At 41.0% G+C, this 21,689-nt stretch overlaps 1 protein-coding gene across 1 annotated transcript in view; it reads right to left on the minus strand.

Moving 5' to 3' along the window:
• The window catches only part of DPY19L4 (dpy-19 like 4), a 55,813-nt gene extending 44,352 nt beyond the window's left edge, over positions 1-11,461 (minus strand). The window contains exons 1-2 of the mRNA XM_068983910.1: positions 11,395-11,461; positions 5,874-5,984 (exon numbers count right to left, since the gene is read on the minus strand). Of these exons, the coding sequence (XP_068840011.1) occupies positions 5,874-5,984; positions 11,395-11,410 (127 nt within the window). The 5' untranslated portion in view covers positions 11,411-11,461. The remainder of the gene's footprint in view (positions 1-5,873; positions 5,985-11,394) is intronic.
• Between the last annotated feature and the right edge of the window lie 10,228 nt (positions 11,462-21,689).

Below are 21,689 nucleotides of genomic sequence, written 5' to 3' on the forward strand. Positions count from 1 at the left end.
GCAAAATAAATGAAGCACAGATATGAAATGTACAGTGTGGGGACTATAGTCAATAATTATATATCTTTTTTAAAAAAACTTTTAATTTTACTTTGGAGTATAGGCAATTAACAATGCTTTGATGGTTTCAGGTACACAGCAAAGCAACTAAGCTGTACATATACATGTATCTGCTCTCCCTCAAACCCCGCTCCCATTCAGGCTGCCACATAACACTGAGCAGGGTTCCCAGTGATATGCAGTAGGCCTTTGTTGGTTATCCATTTTAAACACAGCAGTGTGTACATATCAATCTCAAACTCGATAACAATTCCTCCCAGCCACTGTCCCCCTGGTAGACAGAATACATCTTTGTATGGTAACAGATGGCAAGGTGACTTACAGTGGTCATCATTTTGAAATCTACAGAACTACTGATTCACTATGTTGTGTAACAGGAACTAACATATTGTTGTAGGTCAATTATACTTCAAAAACAAATTCAGAGAGAAAAAGATCAGACTTGTGGTTACCAGAGGTGAGAGGTGGGGAAGAGGGAACTGAATGAAAGTAGTCAAAATGTACAAACTTCCAGCTGTAAGATAAATAAGTACTAGGGATACAATGTACTATATGGTATATATAATTAATACTGCTATGTTATACATGAAAGCTGTTAAGAAAGTAAAGCTTAAGAGTTCTCAAGGAAAAAAATGTTATATTTCTTTAATTCTGTAATTTCTATTTCTTTAATTCTGTTTCTAATGAACTTTTGTGATAATTATTCCATGATGTATGCAAGTTAAATCATTATGCCTATACAGTGCTGTATGTCAATTATATCTCAATAAAACTATAGGGGGAAAAAAAAGATTCAGTAAATTAAGCCCAGGCCTCAAGGTCCAATGCCCAATGTTATGTTACTGAATGACTGACAGGTTTGTAAAAACAAACCTGCTGACTTACTAATTTAGCTAAACTAAAACTGCAGCTTAATAAATTATTTAATAAATACTGGTATGCACAGCACATTAGAGACATTAAATACCAGCTAGATATCAGTAAACTAGTAAGAATTATATTAAAAATGCTTGAAAGATACTACCCAATAAATCAAATATTAGAATCAGAGAATTTCCTAGCGATTCAGTGGTTAGGACTTTGTTTTCACTGCTAAGGGCGAGGGTTCAATACCTGGTCAGGGAACCAAGATCCCACAAGTCATTTGACTTGGCCAAAGATGAAAATAAATATGTAAATAAATGTTTTTTAAAAAGAATCAGCATGACACAATTATTTTACAATTACTGTTTCCAATAACAAATGGAAAGCATTTGCCCTGGCACAAAGCAAGAGATAAGTAAATAATAGTTATTATTACTGGGCTATAAAAGCATACTTGCAAAAATATATAAGATAGTTAATTAAAGCAGTGTTGACACAACGTAACCTATAAAAATACCACAAGAAAACTTACCTAACATGGTAATTTGGTAAAAGTACTAAACGTATCTTTTCCTGTATCTTTTAAATTAATTCCTAGACAATGAAAATTAATCCTGATAATCAAGGGCTATTACAAAAAATACATTCAAGTAAATCCTACATATAAATGCCTTACCTTAGTACTATTTTGTTTGTGAAGATTCTGTAGAGTCAAAGCTGGAATCAAGCTATCAGTGTTCAGTGTATTAAGTATATACGTTTTAGAAAAAATAAAGAGCTCTGGGTCCTGGAAATTATTTACTTAAAAATTATCATGGGAGTTCCCTGGTGGTCTAGTGATTAGAATTCCGGGCTTTCACTGCCATGGCCCAACCACGGTTCAATACCTGGTTAGGGAACTGAGATCCAGCAAGCTGTGCAGCATGGCCAAAAAAAAGAAAAAATTACCATTTAAAATTGGAAAACTGGAAAGTAAAGGACTGATTTCCAGTTAAGTTACATTAGTCACAAACAGACCTAATCAAAAAACTTCTGTATGTTTCAACCCAAGTTAACTCCCTTATACAGAACTGAGATCCCATAAGCCACATAGCCAAAAAAAAAAAAAAAGAAACATAGTATTCAATTTCACAAAAAGTAAAATAAACAAAAGAAAAAAGTACAAATACACTGAAAAAATATAAGCAGTACAATAGCCATTATCTAGTAGTCCTTGCCTGGAGAATCCCTGGGACGGCGGAGCCTGGTGGGCTGCCGTCTATGGGGTCGCGCAAGAGTCGGACACGGACTGAAGTGACTTAGCAGCAGTAGAATTACACATATATTTTATTTTTATTATACTTTTCTCTATTTTCACATTTTTGATCCTAAAAACACATTTTTGTAGTTGGGGGAAAATACTGTTCTATAGTAGCTATCTCTAAATTGCTTAATAGAACAATTGCTTATACTGTATTTTCCAAAACATATTAAATGATCACTGTATTAGTTGGCTTTGCTGTAGTGAAGAAGTGACCCCCATACTTCCAATGGCTTAGAAAACAAGTATTTGTTTCTCACTCATGTTACTATGGATTTTGGATCAGCAGTCACTCCCCACTCAATTCCAGATTTTAGATTAGCTGTGGCTCCTCTTGTATCTTCAGAGTTCCAGAATGGAATCAGTCCCTATTTGGGACATGCTGTTCTCATTACAGAGGAAAAGATCAGAACAGGCAAAAACATATAATGCCTCTTCCAATTTCTGATTAGAACAAGTACACTGCTACTTTAACTCACAGTCCATTGGCTCTGCAACTCACATATATAAACCTGACAATGGGGTAGGGAAGTACACTCTGTTTCAGAGAGGCACTCCAAATCAACACAATAATCGGAAAGAACATACAACACATTTTCAGGGAAGGGAGAAAATATTTGTGAACAACTGAAGAATCCATCAGGGTTTGCCCCGTTCATCACAAATATGTACTTCCCTTCAAAGGCAAAAATCACTTACTCCTCAGGAAAGATACCCTAAGAGCAGAGCAGCCTATTCGGCCTGCTTCCTGAATGTAGAAAGTTAGGAATTCAAACATCATTTCAAGACATGAATAGCTGGGTTCTTCTTAACCTAGGCTGGCAGCTCTGTTGACAGTATGTATCTCTCTAAGCTTAGCCGTCAATTTGCCTAGGTATTTACCTAAGAGAAATAAAAATTGTTGCTGTTGTTTAGTCGCTACGTCATGTCCAAATCTTTGTGACCTCATGGTCTGTAACCCACCAGGCTACTCTGTCCATGGGATTTCCCAGACAATACTGGAGTAGCTTGACATTTCCTTCTCCAAGAGAAATAAAAACAGATGTCCACAAACAGACTGGTACAAGTTTTCATAGCAGCCTTATTCATAATAGCTAAATCTTGGAAATTACTCAAATATCCAACTAGAAAAGCAGGAATAAACTCTTACAGCAAGATGAACGAATCTCAAAATGATTACATTTTAAGGATAACATATTGAACTAAGTGAAAGAATCCAGACACAAAGGCATATATGTTGTGTGATTCTATTTACATGAAATTCTACAACATGCAAAGTTAATCAATATTGGAAAATATCAGAAGAGTGGTTGTTTTAGGGGGCACAGGGGAACTCTACTGGAAAGGGATACAAAAGAACTTTCTGTGATAAGGGAAATGTTATATATCTTAATTGTATTCAAGTACCAAAATTGACTTAATACCTATGATTCTGTGCATTTTATTGTTAAGTTGTACCTTAATTTTACAAAATTAAATCATTCATTTTTGCAAAGAAAAAAACAACTTTATTGGTTTTTTACCTACTTGATTCCAGTCAGCTCTGTTCTCCAATAACTACCCCAAATTTTTCTTTTAGATATGCCTCTCTTAGAGGTTTAACTACATGTATTTTGAACTAATCAAGCTTTGCTTATTTGTCACAAAAGCCACACCTTTTGTTCTTTTCCCGAGTGCTTTATTCAACTGAAAGGAGTTACTAGGAACTACTTTAAACCTCATACATTTTAACAGACTAAGTGACCAATCATGCCATTGATTTGGTCATTGCCCTAAGAATTCATCTTTATCAGTCTTTGTTACTTAAAGTATTTCTCAATTTTATGATTTACTACTTGAAAAGACAAACAATACTAACTTCAACACTACAAGTCTCAGAAATTTTGGACTCTTATTTTCCTGTACATGTCTGCTGGCAAATGGGCCAGTTCTGTTCTAATGGATCTCTTTCCTGCAATCAAAGCAGTTCATAATCAAGGTACTCTAGTAATAATCTCTTTTGTGATCTTGTTATCTAAAGTAATAAAAACAAAAGTTAGTACTAGAATTGTAACTATTCACAAGAAACAGTTTTATAAAATGATTTATCACACATATGATATATTATTATTTTCCATCTCCCAAAATGTTTATCTTATTTGAACAAATTTATATAAATTGGCTTTGAACTCCCTTTGGGAAGAATCTATTGGTAAAAGCTGTTCAGCTCCTAAGGATGGCATATTCTCCAGAGCCACTTTCAGATATGGTTCAGGAGGATAATGGAAAAGGAAGGACCTTCAGAGGATAAAGCCAAGGACCACAAAGAACAATGAACTGGGCAACTACCCCCAAAGAAAACAGCTAGTGACTAATCAAGAAACATTCCCTTCTCCAGAGGAGGAGATTTTTCTATCTCTTACTCTTCCTCTTTCTGAATGGAAGCATTTATTTTGGTTATCCTGTCTCCAACCAAAAATGTATAATGGAAAAGTGGACATGTACAGAAAAGATTACCATAGCAGGCTTCTAACTGCTTTGCTAAGAAAAGCCTGCTTAAAAAAAAGAAAAGCCTGCTTAAAAGCTAAGCTCTTGGTAGGTCTCTGGGAACCTGGATTTCCAAAGGTTTCACATCATTTGCTAATGAGTGGTCTACTGTGTCTAACGTATTTGTGCAAACAGTATGCTTCACACCTACTGCTTTCTTTCTAGGAGTCTAGAACTTTTGCATGCATTAAGCAGAGGTTACATGATCAGCCACCACTAAAAATCCTGAGCAGAGTTGTTAATAAGCTTCCCAGGCAGACAAAACATAAATTGAGGCTGAAGGAATTATGCGTATCCTATGTGTCCTGGAAGCTTTTGCCCATATGCCTTTTCCCTTTGCTGATTTTGTTTTAGATTGTTCAATCTCTAAACACAGGACTGGGTTTGGGGACCCCTGACACAGAGCAAGTAACTTGTTTTTTCAATTCTTTTGGATCAGAATGAGTCAGAGCTAACTGTGAATAGACCCTATAAGATGACCTTAGGTTCAAGACTGATGCCCTCACTAGGTAAGACTAAGTGTCTTCCTTGGAGTCGGGGAGGTATCAAGTATACTCTGTCTGAGGGAGAGAAATAAATATTTATGACCAAAAGGCCAGAATGTGGTAGACTATTATTATTACTCCCAACTACTTTGTCCTTTCCTGTAAAGATTTTTCATCCCTGCCCATTACCACGTGACTTGTTGTGCATCCTGTAGTCAGAATAAACTTCTCCATCCCATGGCCTGGATTGACTGGATGACTTCTTTGGGCCAATAGAATGCAAGTACAAGTGACAGTGTGCAGTTCAGCAAAACCTTTAAGAGGCGCTGCATGACTCTGCCTGTCTCCTGCTCTTTTTCTCTGCCACAAAAACACATTCCAAATAGAGACTGTTCCTTCAGGACACATGAAGCTTCATCAGCCAACCGACAGCCACAATATGCAAGTTAATCAGAAATAAACGCTTTCTGTAAGCCAGGGACACTTAGGAATTGTTCTACAGCACAACCTAATGAAAGATGATTGATACCACCACATACTTAAGACAATATTAATTTATAATTTAAAATATTACTGTAAAATATACTACCTAACATAACTATTTTTATAATAGCGAAAAACCTCCAAATCTAACTTACATTTTGGAGCTCTTTCAGGAACTGGAGTGTCATTGATTTTCTCTTCTTTGGCAGATTCTTTATTTTCTGAAGACTTTGGCTTTTTTCTTTGGCGCAGTTCTATAGCTGGTCCTTAAAATATTTGAGATGTTATTGCAATGTGTGTAACAAATTATTCTGTCTGTATCTTGAACTGATTTACCTTTATTATACTAAGGCAAAAGTCCCATGAAGAACTATTAGTACCAAAGATAACTCTTTTCATAATTATTTTAGCACTCCCTACAAAACAAACATTCCTACAAACCAAAAGACAATATAAGTTCTGCCTCCAATCCATGCTTTCAGAGTCTTATTGATAAACCGAGCTCTTCTCTTGAGATGATGCTATTTTCAAAACATCCTAAAATAAGTAAACTCTTCCAGAACGACTAGAGAACAAAGTGTTATTTAATAAATTGGCTTATTTTTCAAGTTACCTGAGAGTATCATAGGCATTACTCATGAATTAACAATTTTTTTAAATAAAAATATTATAAAATAAATTGATCATAAAATTATACTTCATTTGCTTAAAATCCTGAAGGTTCTACAGAATTTCACAGTGCTGTGTTATCATTATCATTCTACAGTCTTAGATGTTTAGGTATCAGAAAATAGGCTGAACCTATAAAAATCCCTGTATTTGGGAAGCTCTCAGAAATTTTTCCAGTATTCCATTATCTACTATTTCTACAACTGATTAAAATAAATGTAATGCAGAAAGTACTTTCAAATCAGTAAACTAAATTCCAAATTAAACAAGAATTTACTACATTCTCCCTAATTACTCTTCCTCCCTAGTTAATTATGAGGCAGACTGTGCCATGTAGGTATAGAACACCATCATGGGCTGTCAAGGTTTAAGGTGGTACAAGAATTTATCTCTTTCCTATAGAAGCAGGGTTTGCTGCTGTTAAGTCGCTTCAGTCATGTCTGACTCGGTGCGACCCCATAGACGGCAGCCCACCAGGCTACCCCGTCCCTGGGATTCTCCAGGCAAGAACACTGGAGCGGGTTGCCATTTCCTTCTCCAATGCATGAAAGTGAAAAGTGAAAGTGAAGCCACTCAGTCGTGCCCGACTCTTCGCGATCCCATGGACTGCAGCCTACCAGGCTCCCCCATCCATGGGATTTTCCAGGCAAGAGTACTGGAGTGGGGTGCCATTGCCTTCTCCATAGAAGCAGGGTTTAATGAGTCTAAAAAGAGAAGTCAAAAAAGGAGAAATGAATTAGCTACTATTGCTGATATCAGATGGCTAATTCTAACTTAACTGTGGAAAATGAATAAAATTTGTTTTAAAAAAGTTTCAAAGCAAATTTGTATGTTTGTTAAAATGTCTTTCAACAACAACAAAAAAGTCTTTCAACACTGACATACTGAGGGAAAAAAAATACTATATACTTAGTGGCTTCTGTCTGACTAGTCTAAATTTTAACCATTTTTATATCATTTATTCTTTATTTTATAATCATGTTAAGTAGCAAAGTCAGTGAACAGATTGGAAAATGACATTATTAGAAAAGCCATACCATGGATATTGAGCATTTTTGCATACAAATCTGGGACAACTAATAAATACTACTATATTCTTCATTTATGATTTCCTTTTAATTTTGCTATGGGTTAAAACAAAAGTTAAAAGCAGTCAACAAGAATGAAAATTTATGTAAAGCCAAACAAAGTCTTTTGTTGCAAGCGATCATTTTAAATTTTATTGAAAAAGAACACAGAGCTTCCCTGGTGGTCCAGTGGTTAAGAATCTGCCTGCCAATGCAGGAGACATGGGCTTGGTCCCTGGTCCAGGAAGATTCCACAGGCCATGAGGTAACTAAGGCCGTGCACCACAACTACTGAAGCCTGAGCACCATAGAGCCTACGTCCCACAACAAGAGAAGCCACCACCATGAGAGGCCCTGCACCACAACTGGGGAGTAGGCCTCCACCCCACAACCACAGAAAGCCCAGCAATGAAGAAGCAACACAGTCAAAAATCAAATAAATACATAAACTAATTTTAAAAAGAATGTAACCACAAGTAGACACACATCCATGATTAAACACGTTAAAAAATGTAATTGGGTAATTTCAGAAATCAAGTAAACAAATCTACTGAAAGTTAAAGTGTTAGTCACTCAATTGTATCCAACGCTTTGCAGCATGGTGGACTAGAGCCCGCCAGGTTCCTCTGTCCATGGGATTCTCCAGGCAAGCATACTGGAGTGCTTTGCCATTTCCTTCTCCAGGGGATCTTCCTGACCCAGGGATCAAACTCAGGTCTCCTGCACTGCAGGCTGATTCTTTACTGTCTGAGCAACCAGGCAAGCCAAACAAAATATGTGACCAATGAGTTAGATAGGGCTTTTTTTATTACACAAAGTCTAAAAGTATGCATTTAAGATAACGATAACTTGGAAAGGATGAGGATATTCACAGAAAAGTGTTCTTCACAAAAAGCTATCATTTTTCTTTTTTAAAAAATTTCTCTATAAAATGAATCACTTTACAGAGATTTTAATAGAGTGTGCACACACATGGGTTTTTTTGTTTTGTTTTTTGCATCCATGCTGCACAGGATGCGGGATCTTAGTTCTCTAGGGATCAAACCCATGACCCCTGAAGTGGACACTCAGAATCCTAAGCAATGGACCTCCAGGGAATTTCAGTACTATTTTCTTGACTCTAAAATGTCATATATTTTAAGACACTATTTAATAATAGTTTTTCAAGAGGAAAACAAACAAAACAAAACACTACCATATTAAATACCTGCATTGATTTTAAGACATGCCAATTTCAGTGGCATTAAACTGTGGGAGCGAAAAGTACTATTTAGGAAATACAGTAACCTTTTTAACCAATCTCTTCCATCTTGTTCCTAAACTTTTTGCCTGTGACTATAAAACAAAACTGACTGGATGCAAATTTTACCTCATTTTCTTTATGTTGATCTTTTAACTTCATAATTGACAGACAAAGCCCAGAATCCCTAGGTGGATAAGCAACAAAGACCAAAGCAGTGGCTAAACCAGATTATTCATTCTGATAGGAAAGCTCTGGGTTAGAACTCAAGTTTTCTTTTCGCTATCTTATAATTTTAGCATTGTAAAGAAAAAGTCCAGTAAATAAAAATGATAACACAGCCACAGGAACAACCTACTATTTCAGTCTCTAGCTCTGTGATCTTCACATCATACAGTTAACAAGGCTAAAAATAGGCTTTCAAATGTCCATCTAGACTATATATAGCAGTTTCCAAGAAAAGTGTGAATACTGCTCTATTCAAAGCTGTCACTTTCTTTGCTCTAACATTTCTTCCAGGATATACAAATACAATACCGTGACTCTCTACAGCATCAAGAGAAGATGAGATTCCCAAAGAGTATTTACTTAGAGAAAACATAGGACAAAGAAAAGGGTCCAAGTGAAGTGAATGATAAGCAAAACAGCAATATAGAAAACATGTGTATACAAGTAAAATAGACTATTTAGTCAAATTTTAATACAGTGAATACAAATAACATGCATTTTGAAAAAGTATGGAGTGCCTAATAAACATAAAGTACTCAGAATAATGCCTAGCACATAGACATGTTTATTATAAATAACATTACTAGATTACAATAAATAAGAATTTAATTACTAGTTGTTGCTGTGCTCAGTCATGTCTGACTCTCTGTGACCCTCTGGGCTGTAGCCCTCCAGGCTCCTCTGTCCAAGGGATTTTTCAGGCAAGAATATTGGAGTGGGTTGTTATTTCCTCCTCCAGGGGATCTTCCCAACCCAGAGATCCAACCCATATCTCCTGTGTCTCCTGCATTGCAAGCATATTCTTTACCTGCTGAGCCATTGGGGAAGCACACCTAACACATTAGACAGCCAAATATTTATGGAATTAAAAGTCTGTTGAATGAAACTATAACTTAACAAAACTTCAATGCATTAATTATTCCAAGTAAGAGGTATTTCATTCCTTTGGATTATCTGTCATTCTACAAAGTCATTTTTCACTTTATATCATGGAAGTAAATTTCACAAACTTGTATGGCTTATGAAATCACAACTGGTTCCACATCATATCTGTTTAGTTAGGTCTAACTTTAACCTGTTAAAACAATTCCTCATTAGCATGATATATAATATTAAAGACTTTTAGTACTGCAGTTTTAATTTTTTTATGCTTTAAGTGCTCATGGAAACATATAAGTGAGCTTATCAACCCACCCCAAGATTTGCAGGTAGTTAGAAAAGTAAAAAATATAAAAAAATCTGTCACATATACTGGAACCAAAGATAAAACCAAGGCGACAAACAGAAATACATTCTTCCTTACCAACTACAAAGAATTTAGTTTTGAAGCTGTTTTTAGGTACAGTGTCTTAAATTAGACCAGTTTTAACCCAGAAAACTTAAGGAGGAGGAGGAGGAGGCGGAGGCAAATATGAAGCAAGACTGGGCGCAGGAACAGAGTAGCAAGTCACAGAGCAAACAATTCTTAATTTTTTAAAAACTGTTTTCCATTGAATTCTTCAGACTCCCTTCTTGCATTCCTGGTTTAGCAAGGCTTCAGTCTAAACAGATCACGTTCACAACCCTCCTCAACAAGGTTAAAAAGTCATATTTTCCAGAATGAAAAGTCTAACTGCTCAGTCAGGCGATATCATTATATCTATGCCTGAAAGCACCATGCCTATTATGAACATGTGACACAAATGTTTCCTAGAACATCTCTCGCTGGCGAAGTTCCGCCCAGCTCCCCATTTTTCTCTCATACCTATCAACTTCTGTGAATCAATACTGAGTGAGCTGTCTTGGCAGTGGCCCTGAAGACGTGGAAAGCTTTCTCCAGCCCACCTACTTTCACTCTCAAAGCACTCCGGGCTTCCGGATCCCCCCAAAGGCACCCAGTCCTTCTCCCTGTGCCGTCGCCCCCTAAACCTGTAAATGAAATTGGCTGACCTTCACTGTTCCGTTTCTGCTTCTTCGTCTCCTCCCAATCCACCTCATTACCCCTTTCATCCCAAACCCTTGCCTCTTTCTGTCCCCACCTTGGCGTGCGGCTCCTCTTACCCAGGGGTGACCTGGTCAGCACCCACAGACGTCTCAGGAGCGCACTCAGCCCGAGGGGCACTCGGCAACACGACTTTCACTCCCGAAGGAGACACTCAGCACTCACACCGACATCTTCTCAACCCGAGTCTGTGCCCCGCTCCGCTCGCTCACCAGCAGCTCCCGGCCCTTCCTCTCCGCCACTCCCCCCACGGCGTTCTCTCCCGCGACCCGATTTCCAACTTCAAGCTCCACTTCTGCCTCCCACTCGAGCCGGCACGAGTTCAGGCCGTCCACTCCACTCCCTCTCGATGTCTCCGCACACCTCCCGCCCCCCTCGCCGCGGTCCCGCTCCTTCCCGCCGGACAGCCGCGCCACCAGCCGCCGGGTCTCCCGGCCCTTTTCCCGAGACCTCTGGCGGCCGTACGCGCGCCGGACCCCGGGGCCGGTCACCTTCTTCCTCCGCCATCGTCCCCGCGGAGGCCGCGGGGGACTCCCTCGGGGCTCCAGCACCGCCCGGCGTCTCCCGCCTCCGCGTAGCCGAGCCCCGCGGCTCTCCTCAGGCCCGCTCGCTGGCCGCCGCGCCCCCACTTCCTGACCCGCCCACTCACCCCCCCTCCGGTGTCGCCGCCAACCACGTCCCCCCGCCCCGGGCCGCCTTGGAACCAGAGTGCCGGGAGCGGAGGGCTGGCCGGAGTGTTTGGCGCAAGCGCCTGGGCCTGAGCGGGCAGGAAGGAAGGCGGCTCAGGCGGGGGTGGCTCCGCCCACGGCGGGCGCTCCGGGCCCCTTCCGCCCACACCCCGGGAGACAAATCCCGGGGTTCGCGCTGAGGCCCTTCCCCCCACACACACCGGTAAAGGTGGGTGCCCGAGGGCCCTTCTGGCACTTTTGTGACTCAGGTATTCCCTGGTGGCTCAGACGGTAAAGACTCCGACTGCAGTGCGGGAGACCTGGGTTCGATCCCTGGGTCGGGAAGATCCCCTGGAGGAGGCCATGGAAACGCGTTCCAGGGATCTTGCCTGGAGAATCCCCAGTGCACATAGGAGCCTGGTGGGCTGCAGTCCATGGGGTCGCAAAGAGTCAGACACGACTGAGTGATTAAGCACGGCACAGTCCAGAGAATATCCAGATCCAGCCCCCGTACCTGCCCCATTTTACAGAGAGGAAAAGGAGGTCGAGCGAGTCTTAAGTCACCAAGCTAGTCTGAGCCAGGGCTCCCGAATCCTCAGAGTGCCTTCAGAGCGCGGCAAAACCCCTTTGGGTTGTTGGCACATTGGTTTAGTAGCCCGCTAGACATTTACAAGACGGAGAAGGCAATGGCAACCCACTGCAGTACTCTTGCCTGGAAAATACCATGGACGGAAGAGCCTGGAAGGCTGCGGTCCATGGCGTTGCTGAGGGTCGGACACAACTGAGCAACTTCACTTTCACACATTGGAGAAGGAAATGGCAACCCACTCCAGTGTTCTTGCCTGGAGAATCCCAGGGACGGGGGAGCCTGGTGGGCTGCCGTCCGTGGGGTCGCACAGGGTCGGACACCACTGAAGCGACTTAGCAGCAGCAGCAGCAGACATTTACAAGAAAAAAACTTGTACTTGCAACTTAAGTGTTTTAACCGCCCAAAGTGGTTAAACAAACGTATCTGCATTTCATAACATTATTTTACAAACAGTAATACTACGGCCAGTAATAGAGGGTGCAGTTTAGATATTCCACAGCAATGGAACATAGTTTTAACTTGCATACTGTTTGTCTTCATTTTTATTATATCAGGCATTCTCCAAATATACCTGGATCTTTCCCCGTCAACAGTGTTGTTGTTGTTCAGTCGTTAAGTCTTGTATTTGTGTCCCCATGGACTACAGCATGACAGGCTCTTCTGTCCTTCACTATCTCCCGGAGTTTACTCAGATTCATGACCATTGAGTCAGTGATACTTTCTAACCATCTTACCCTCTGACGTGGCCCTTCTCCTTTCGCCTTCAGTCTTTCCCAGAGTCAGAGTCTTTCCCAGTAAGTCAGCTCTTCACATCGGGTGGCGGAACTATTGGAGCTTCAACTTTAGCAACAGTCTTTCAAATGAATATTTCGGGTTGATTTCCTTTCAGTTCAGTTCAGTTCAGTCGCTCAGTCGTGTCCGACTCTTTGTGACCCCATGAATTGCAGCACGCCAGGCCTCCCTGTCCATCACCATCTCCCGGAGTTCACTCAGACTCACGTCCATTGAGTTCGTGATGCCATCCAGCCATCTCATCCTCGATCGTCCCCTTCTCCTCCTGCCCCCAATCCCTCCCAGCATCAGACTCTTTTCCAATGAGTCAGCTCTTCGCATGAGGTGGCCAAAGTACTGGAGCTTCAGCTTTAGCATCATTCCTTCCAAAGAAATCCCAGGGTTAATCTCCTTCAGAATGGACTGGTTGGATCTCCTTGCAGTCCAAGGGCCTCTCAAGAGTCTTCTCCAACACCGCAGTTCAAAAGCATCAATTCTTTGGCACTCAGCCTTCTTCACAGTCCAACTCTCACATCCATACATGACCACTGGAAAAACCATAGCCGTGACTAGACGGACCTTAGTCGGCAAAGTAATGTCTCTGGCTTTTGAATATACTATCTAGGCTGTTTCTTCCAAGGAGTAAGCGTCTTTTAATTTCATGGCTGCAGTCACCATATGCAGTGATTTTGGAGCCCCAAAAAATAAAGTCTGACACTTTTTCCACTCTTTTCCCCATCTATTTCCCATGAAGTGATGGGACCGGATGCCATGATCTTCGTTTAGCTTTAGGTTTAAGCTCCTTGCTCTCCAAGGGATTCTCAAGAGTCTTCTCTAGCACCACAGTTCAAAACCATCGGTTCTTTGGCGCCCAGCCTTCTTTCCAGTCCACCTGTCACATCTGTACATGACTACTAGAAAAACCATAGCTTTGACTTTGTCACATATTAAAAAGATGCCTCTGCTTTGAATACAATGGCTGGGTTTGTCATAGCTTTCCTTCCAAGGAGCAAGCATCTTTTAGTTGCATGGCTGCAGTCATTCTCTGCAGTGATTTTGGAACCCAAGAAAATAATATCTGTCACTGCTTCCACTTTTTCCCCTTGTATTTGCCATGAACTGATGGGACTGGATGCCATGATCTTAAGTTTTTGAATGTTGCGTTTTAAGTTAAGCTTTTCACCCTCATCAAAGAGGCTCTTTAGTTCCTCTTCACTTTCTGCCATTAGAGTGGTATTATCTGCATATCTAAGATTGTTGAAATTTCTCCCAGCAATCTTGATTTCAGCTTGTGAGTTACCCAGGCTGGCATTTCGCATGAAATACTCTGCATATAAGCCAAATAAGCAGGATGACAATATACAGCATTGTCATACTGCTTTCCGAATTTTGAACCAGTCAATTGTTCCATGTCCGATTCTAACTGTTGCTTCTTGACCTACCTACAGATTTCTCAGCAGACAGGTAGGGTAACCCGGTACTCCCATCTCTTTAAGAATTTTCCACAGTTTATTGTGATCCACACAGTCAAAGACTTTCAGTTCAGTTCAATTCAGTTCAGTCGCTCAGTCGTGTCCGACTCTTTGTGACCCCATGAATCGCAGCACGCCAGGCCTCCCTGTCCATCACCAACTCCCAGAGTTCACTCAGACTCACATCCGTCGAGTCAGTGATGCCATCCAGCCATCTCATCCTCTGTTGTCCCCTTCTCCTCCTGCCCCCAATCCCTCCCAGCATCAGAGTCTTTTCCAATGAGTCAACTCTTCGCATGAGGTGGCCCAAGTACTGGAGTTTCAGCTTCAGCATCATTCCCTCCAAAGAAATCCCAGGGCTGATCTCCTTCAGAATGGACTGGTTGGATCTCCTTGCAGTCCAAGGGCCTCTCAAGAGTCTTCTCCAACATTACAGCTCAAAAGCATCAATTCTTTGGCACTCAGCTTTCTTCACAGTCCAACTCTCACATCCATACATGACTACTGGAAAAACCATAGCCTTGACTAGATGACCTTTGTTGGCAAAGTAATGTCTCTGCTTTTGAATATGCTATCTAGGTTGGTCATAACTTTTCTTCCAAGGAGTAAGCGTCTTTTAATTTCATGGCTGCAGTCACCATCTGCAGTGATTTTGGAGCCCAAAAAATAAAGTCTGACACTATTTCCACTGTTTCCCCATCTATTTGCCATGAAGTGATGAACTGAACTGATGGGACCAGATGCCATGATCTTAGTTTTCTGAATGTTGAGCTTTAAGCCAACTTTTTCACTCTCCACTTTCACTTTCATCCAGAGGCTTTTTAGTTCCTCTTCACTTTCTGCTAAAGGCTTTAGCATAGTCAATAAAACAGATGTTTTTCTGGAACTCCCTTTCTTTATGATCTGACGAATGTAGGCAATTTGATCTCTAGTTCCTCTGCCTCTTGAAAACTCAGTTTGTCCATCTGGAAGTTTTCAGTTCACATACTACTGAAGCCTGTGTGCTGTCCTAAGTCGCTTCAATGGTCTCTGAATTTTTGCGACCTCATGAACTGAGACCCGTTGAGCTCCTCGGTCCATGGGATTTCCCAGGCAAGAATAGTGGAGTGGGTTGTCATTTCCTTCTCCAGGGGATCTTCCCTCACCTAGGAATCAAACTTGCATCTCTTACAACTCCAGCATTGGCAGGCGGTTTCTTTACCACTAGTACCACCTAGCTTGAAGGGTTTTGAGCATCACATTGCTAGCATGTGAAATGAGCGCAATTGTATGGTAATTTGAACATACCTTGGCATTGCCCTTCTTTGGGATTGAAATGAAAGCTGACATTTTCCAATCCTGTGGCCACTGCTGAGTTTTCCAAATTTCCTCTCATATTGAGAACAGCACTTTAACAGCATCATCCTTTAGAATTTTAAATAGTTCAACTGGAATTCCATCGCCTCCACTAGCTTTGTAGTAAGGCTTCCTAAGGCCTTCTTGACTTCACACTCCAGGATGTCTGGTTCTAGGTGAGTGACCACACTATTGTGGCTATGGGGGTCATACCACTTTGCATTCATGCGTTTCAACAGCAGCAAGAAGTACATTTAAGAACTGATAAAATCCCCATTATAGAATGAGAGGAAAAAAGTACAAGAATTCACTGAAGTCATGGGGTAATGATGGTTGTCCCATTTTAGCAGACAGCAAGAGTCTCCTTCCTAATACCACCTATATTAAGTCAGGATATTTGGGGAGAAGCTATCAGCTTTCAGTGCTATGCAAAAACAGTTCCAGGAACTCTTCTTATGCGTTTCAGTTCAGTTCAGTTCAGTTCATTCGCTCAGTCGTGTTCAACTCTTTGCGACCCCATGAATTGCAGCACGCCGGGCCTCCCTGTCCATCACCAACTCCCAGAGTTCACTCAGACTCACATCCATCGTGTCAGTGATGCCATGCAGCCATCTCATCCTCTGTTGTCCCCTTCTCCTCCTGCCCCCAATCCCTCCCAGCATCAGAGTCTTTTCCAATGAGTCAGCTCTTTGCATGAGGTGGCCAAAATACTGGAGTTTCAACTTTAGCATCATTCCTTCCAAAGAAATCCCAGGGCTGATCTCCATCAGAATGGACTGGTTGGATCTCCTTGCAGTCCAAGGGACTCTCAAGAGTCTTCTCCAACACCACAGTTCAAAAGCATCAATTCTTTGGCACTCAGCCTTCTTCACAGTCCAACTCTCACAACCATACATGACCACAGGAAAAACCGTAGCCTTGACTAGACGGACCTTAGTCGGCAAAGTAATGTCTCTGCTTTTGAATATGCTATCTAGGTTGGTCATAACTTTTCTTCCAAGGAGGAAGCATCTTTTAATTTCATGGCTGCAGTCACCATCTGCAGTGATTTTGGAGCCCAAAAAAACAAAGTCTGACACTGTTTCCACTGTTTCCCCATCTATTTCCCATGAAGTGATGGGACCAGAGGCCATGATCTTCATTTTCTGAATGTTGAGCTTTAGGCCAACTTTTTCACTCTCCTCTTTCACTTTCATCAGGAGGCTTTTTAGTTCCTCTTCACTTTCTGCCATAAGGGTGGTGTCATCTGCATATCTGAGGTTATTGATATTTCTCCCAGCAATCTTGATTCCAGCTTGTGTTTCTTTCAGTTCAGCGTTTCTCATGATGCACTCTGCATATAAGTTAAATAAGCAGGGTGACAATATACAGCCTTGACATACTCCTTTTCCTATTTGGAACCAGTCTGTTGTTCCATGTCCAGTTCTAACTGTTGCTTCCTGACCTGCATACAGATTTCTCAAGAGGCATGTCAGGTGGTATGGTATTCCCATCTCTTTCAGAATTTTCCACAGTTTATTGTGATCCACACAGTCAAAGGCTTTGGCATAGCCAATAAAGCAGAAATAGATGTTTTTCTGGAACTTGCTTTCTCCATGATCCAGCGGATGTTGGCAATTTGATCTCTGGTTCCTCTGCCTTTTCTAAAACCAGCTTGAACATCTGGAAGTTCATGGTTCACGTATTGCTGAAGCCTGGCTTGGAGAATTTTGAGCATTCCTTTACTAGCGTGTGAGATGAGTGCAATTGTGCAGTAGTTTGAGCATTCTTTTGCATTGCTTTTCTTTGGGATTGGAATGAAAACTGACCTTTTCCAGTCCTGTGGCCACTGCTGAGTTTTCCAAATTTGCTGGCATATTGAGTGCAGCACTTTCACAGCATCATCTGTCAGGATTTGAAATAGCTCAACTGGAATGCAATCACCTGCACTAGCTTTGTTTGTAGCGGTGCTCTCCAAGGCCCGCTTGACTTCACATTCCAGGATGTCTGGCTCTAGATGAGTGATCACACCATTGTGATTATCTGGGTCGTGAAGATCTTTTTTGTACAGTTCTTCTGTGTATTCTTGCCACCTCTTCTTAATATCTTCTGCTTCTATTTTAGGTCCATACCGTTTCTGTCCTTTATCGAGCCTATCTTTGCATGAAATGTTCCCTTAGTATCTCTAATTTTCTTGAAGAGATCTCTAGTCTTTCGCATTCTGTTCTTTTCCTCTATTTCTTTGCACTGACCGCTGAAAAAGGCTTTCTTATCTCTTCTTGCTATTCTTTGGAATTCTGCATTCAAATCCTTATATCTTTCCTTTTCTCCTTTTTTTTTTTCGCTTCTCTTTTATGCCTTTGGTCACCTGTAAATATTTCTTGCCTGACAAGTAACATTGGACAAGGAGTTAGAAACATGGGTTTCTATGGGAAGACACTCATTGCCCAAAAAAGGCCTGAGTCAAATCTAAGAGAGAACAAGACTGTTGGTCACTGAAAACCACAAGAGCCCATGTACACAAGCAGCAGATTTCAGTGCCCAGCTTATCAGATGAGAAGCAAGCAGAGCTCCACCTCATGAGGGCCATTGTTTTCCATGGCAAGGGTCTTGAGGTGATGGCCATTCCTCAAGTAGTACATGCGCTACACAGAAGTAGAAAAAGAGAAAAAATAGTGATTCTCAAAATCAAATAGGAATATGAAAGGAGAGATATTCAATCTTTAGATATAAATGGTGGAATTGTGATTGTGTTCCCTGATAGGCACATTCTTCCCTTGAACCCTAAACCTTCCCATAAGTCTGAGAATGAATCATTTTATCCCTGAACCAGTGTAATTTCCCTATGAGAAAAATAAGACGTTTTTATTCCAAATATCAACTTCATTCAAAAAGATGTACTCCTGACTGCTCAAGATGTTTCCATTTACCTAGCAGTATAGCTGAGCTTTCGTTACATCACTCCATAACGCGATATGACCAGGTGATTCCAGATGGTAATATACACAACCAGGTGTGCACGTGATCCTAATATGTGTGATAATCAGAATGGTAACTTCGGATCCTGACTTCATTGACCATTTTATGACTGCAAACCATGGGCTGCTAGTTTCCCATCCAGAATTTGAAGGGTCGTTTCATTAACCTTTGCCTCATCTTGACCAATCCTAAACACTTGAAATGTTCTCAAATGGTCTTTTATTTACCGTCTACACTCAAAGAACAGTACGATTTGCTGCCTCCTCTAGAAGTCTGGCTTCCCCAGTGGCTCAATTGGTAAAGAATCTGCCTGCAGTGCAAGAGACCCTGGTTCCATCTCTGGGCTGGGAAGATCCCCTGGAGAAGGAAATGCAACCCACTCCACTATTCTTGCCTGGGAAATCCCATGGACAGAGGAGCCTGGTGGGATACAGTCCCTGGGGTTGCAAGAGTTGGACACGATTTAGAGACTAAACCACCACCTAGAAGTTTAAGGACCCCTTTTGTATGCAATGGGTATCTTTAGGGCTTGATGTGAAATGCTTTGTTTAAGAAGTTAAGTCTTTTAAGAAAATGTAGATTAGAAGGGTATTGTAGTAACTGGGTTAAAAAATAAAGGCTTGAAATAAGGCAATGGAAATAAAAGTGTTCAATGAGAACGGATTCAAAAAATGCTGGAGGTAAAATCTACAGGGCCTAGTAACAGATTGGATGCCATCAATGATGAGTTGAGAATGACTCTTAAGGTTTCTATCTTAAAATTGATCATGTGCCTTCTGTGTGCCAAGTACTGTTTGTTACCAGAATATGAGACAAATACAAAACAAAAGCCCCTGAAAACTTACCTACTTGAAACCAAAAAAATACAAGTAAAGACTATTTTAAAAGATACTCTTATATCTAATTCTCCATCTTAATGTATAGAATAATTAGTGTGAAATCTTTGCATTAGTTCAGCTTTTCTTCTATTAAAGATATGGAACTCTTTCTCACCTTTATTATATCATAAATTTGTAATTATCCATTAAGTAACATATTTGAGTTAGTCTCAATACCATCTCCTTTGTGAAGTTTGAACCAGGTATGATCAATTAGTCCTTGAAAACACATAACACTCTTACCAGCATTATATTCTGACTGGTACTTTGGTCATGTTTTATCCTGTTCTTTCAACTCTTTGAAACATGTTGTAGACTATGTTGGTAATGCCCAAGGTAAGAGAAACCCAAGTAAGATGGTAGGTGTTGCAAGAGGGCATCAGAGGGCAGACACACTGAAACCATACTCACAGAAAACTAGTTAATCTAATCACATTAGGACCACACCCTTGTATAACTCAATGAAACCAAACCATGCCTGCGGGGCAACCCAAGATGGGTGGGTCATGGTGGAAAGGTCTGACAGAATGTGGTCCACTGGAGAAGGGAATGGCAAGCCACTTCAGTATTCTTGCCTTGAGAACCCCATGAATAGTATGAAAAGGCAAAATGTTAGGATACTGAAAGAGGAACTCCCCAGGTCATTAGGTGCCCAATATGCTACTGGAGATCAGTGGAGAAATAACTCCAGAAAGAATGAAGGGATGGAGCCAAAGCAAAAACAATACCCAGATGTGGATGTGACTGGTGATAGAAGCAAGGTCCGATGCTGTAAAGAGCAATATTGCATAGGAACCTGGAATGTCAGGTCCATGAATCAAGGCAAATTGGAAGTAGTCAAACAGGAGATGGCAAGGGTGAACGTCGACATTCTAGGACTCAGCGAACTAAAATGGACTGGCATGGGTGAATTTAACTCAGATGACCATTATATCGACTACTGTGGGCAGGAATCTCTCAGAAGAAATGGAGTAGCCATCATGGTCAACAAGAGAGTCCGAAATGCAGTACTTGGATGCAATCTCAAAAACGACAGAATGATCTCTGTTCGTCTCTAAGGCAAACCATTCAATATCACAGTTATCCAAGTTTATGCCTCAACCAGTAACACTGAAGAAGCTGAAGTTGAACGGTTTTATGAAGACCTACAAGACCTTTTAGAACTAACACCCAAAAAAGATGTCCTTTTCATTATAGGGCACTGGAATACAAAAGTAGGAAGTCAAGAAACACCTGGAGGAACAGGCAAATTTGGCGTTGGAATGCAGAATGAAGCAGGGCAAAGACTAATAGAGTTTTGCCAAGAAAATGCACTGGTCATAGCAAACAACCTCTTCCAACAACACAAGAGAAGACTCTACACATGGACATCACCAGATGGTCAACACCGAAATCAGATTGACTATATTCTTTGCAGCCAAAGATGGAGAAGCTCTATACAGTCAACAAAAACAAGACCAGGAGCTGACTGTGGCTCAGATCATGAACTCCTTATTACTAAATTCAGACTTAAATTGAAGAAAGTAGGGAAAACCACTAGACCATTCAGGTATGACCTAAATCAAATCCCTTATGATTATACAGTGGAAGTGAGAAATAGATTTAAGGGCCTAGATCTGATAGACAGAATGCCTGATGAACTATGGACTGAGGTTCGTGACATTGTACAGGAGACAGGGATCAAGACCATCCCCATGGAAAAGAAATGCAAAAAAGCAAAATGGCTGTCTGGGGAGGCCTTACAAATAGTCGTGAAAAGAAGAGAGGCAAAAAGCAAAGGAGAAAATAAAACATATAAGCATCTGAATGCAGAGTTCCAAAGAATAGCAAGAAGAGATAAGAAAGCCTTCTTCAGTGATCAATGCAAAGAAATAGAGGAAAAGAACAGAATGGGAAAGACTAGAGATCTCTTCAAGAAAATTAGAGATACTAAGGGAACATTTCATGCAAAGATGGGCTTGATAAAGGACAGAAATGGTGTGGACCTAACAGAAGCAGAAGATACTAAGAAGAGGTGGCAAGAATACACAGAACTGTACAAAAAAGATCTTCACGACCCAGATAATCACAATGGTGTGATCACTCATCTACAGCCAGACATCCTGGAATGTGAAG

The sequence above is a fragment of the Capricornis sumatraensis genome, chromosome 11 (genome assembly GCF_032405125.1).
Source record: "Capricornis sumatraensis isolate serow.1 chromosome 11, serow.2, whole genome shotgun sequence".
Classification (NCBI taxonomy): domain Eukaryota; kingdom Metazoa; phylum Chordata; class Mammalia; order Artiodactyla; family Bovidae; genus Capricornis; species Capricornis sumatraensis.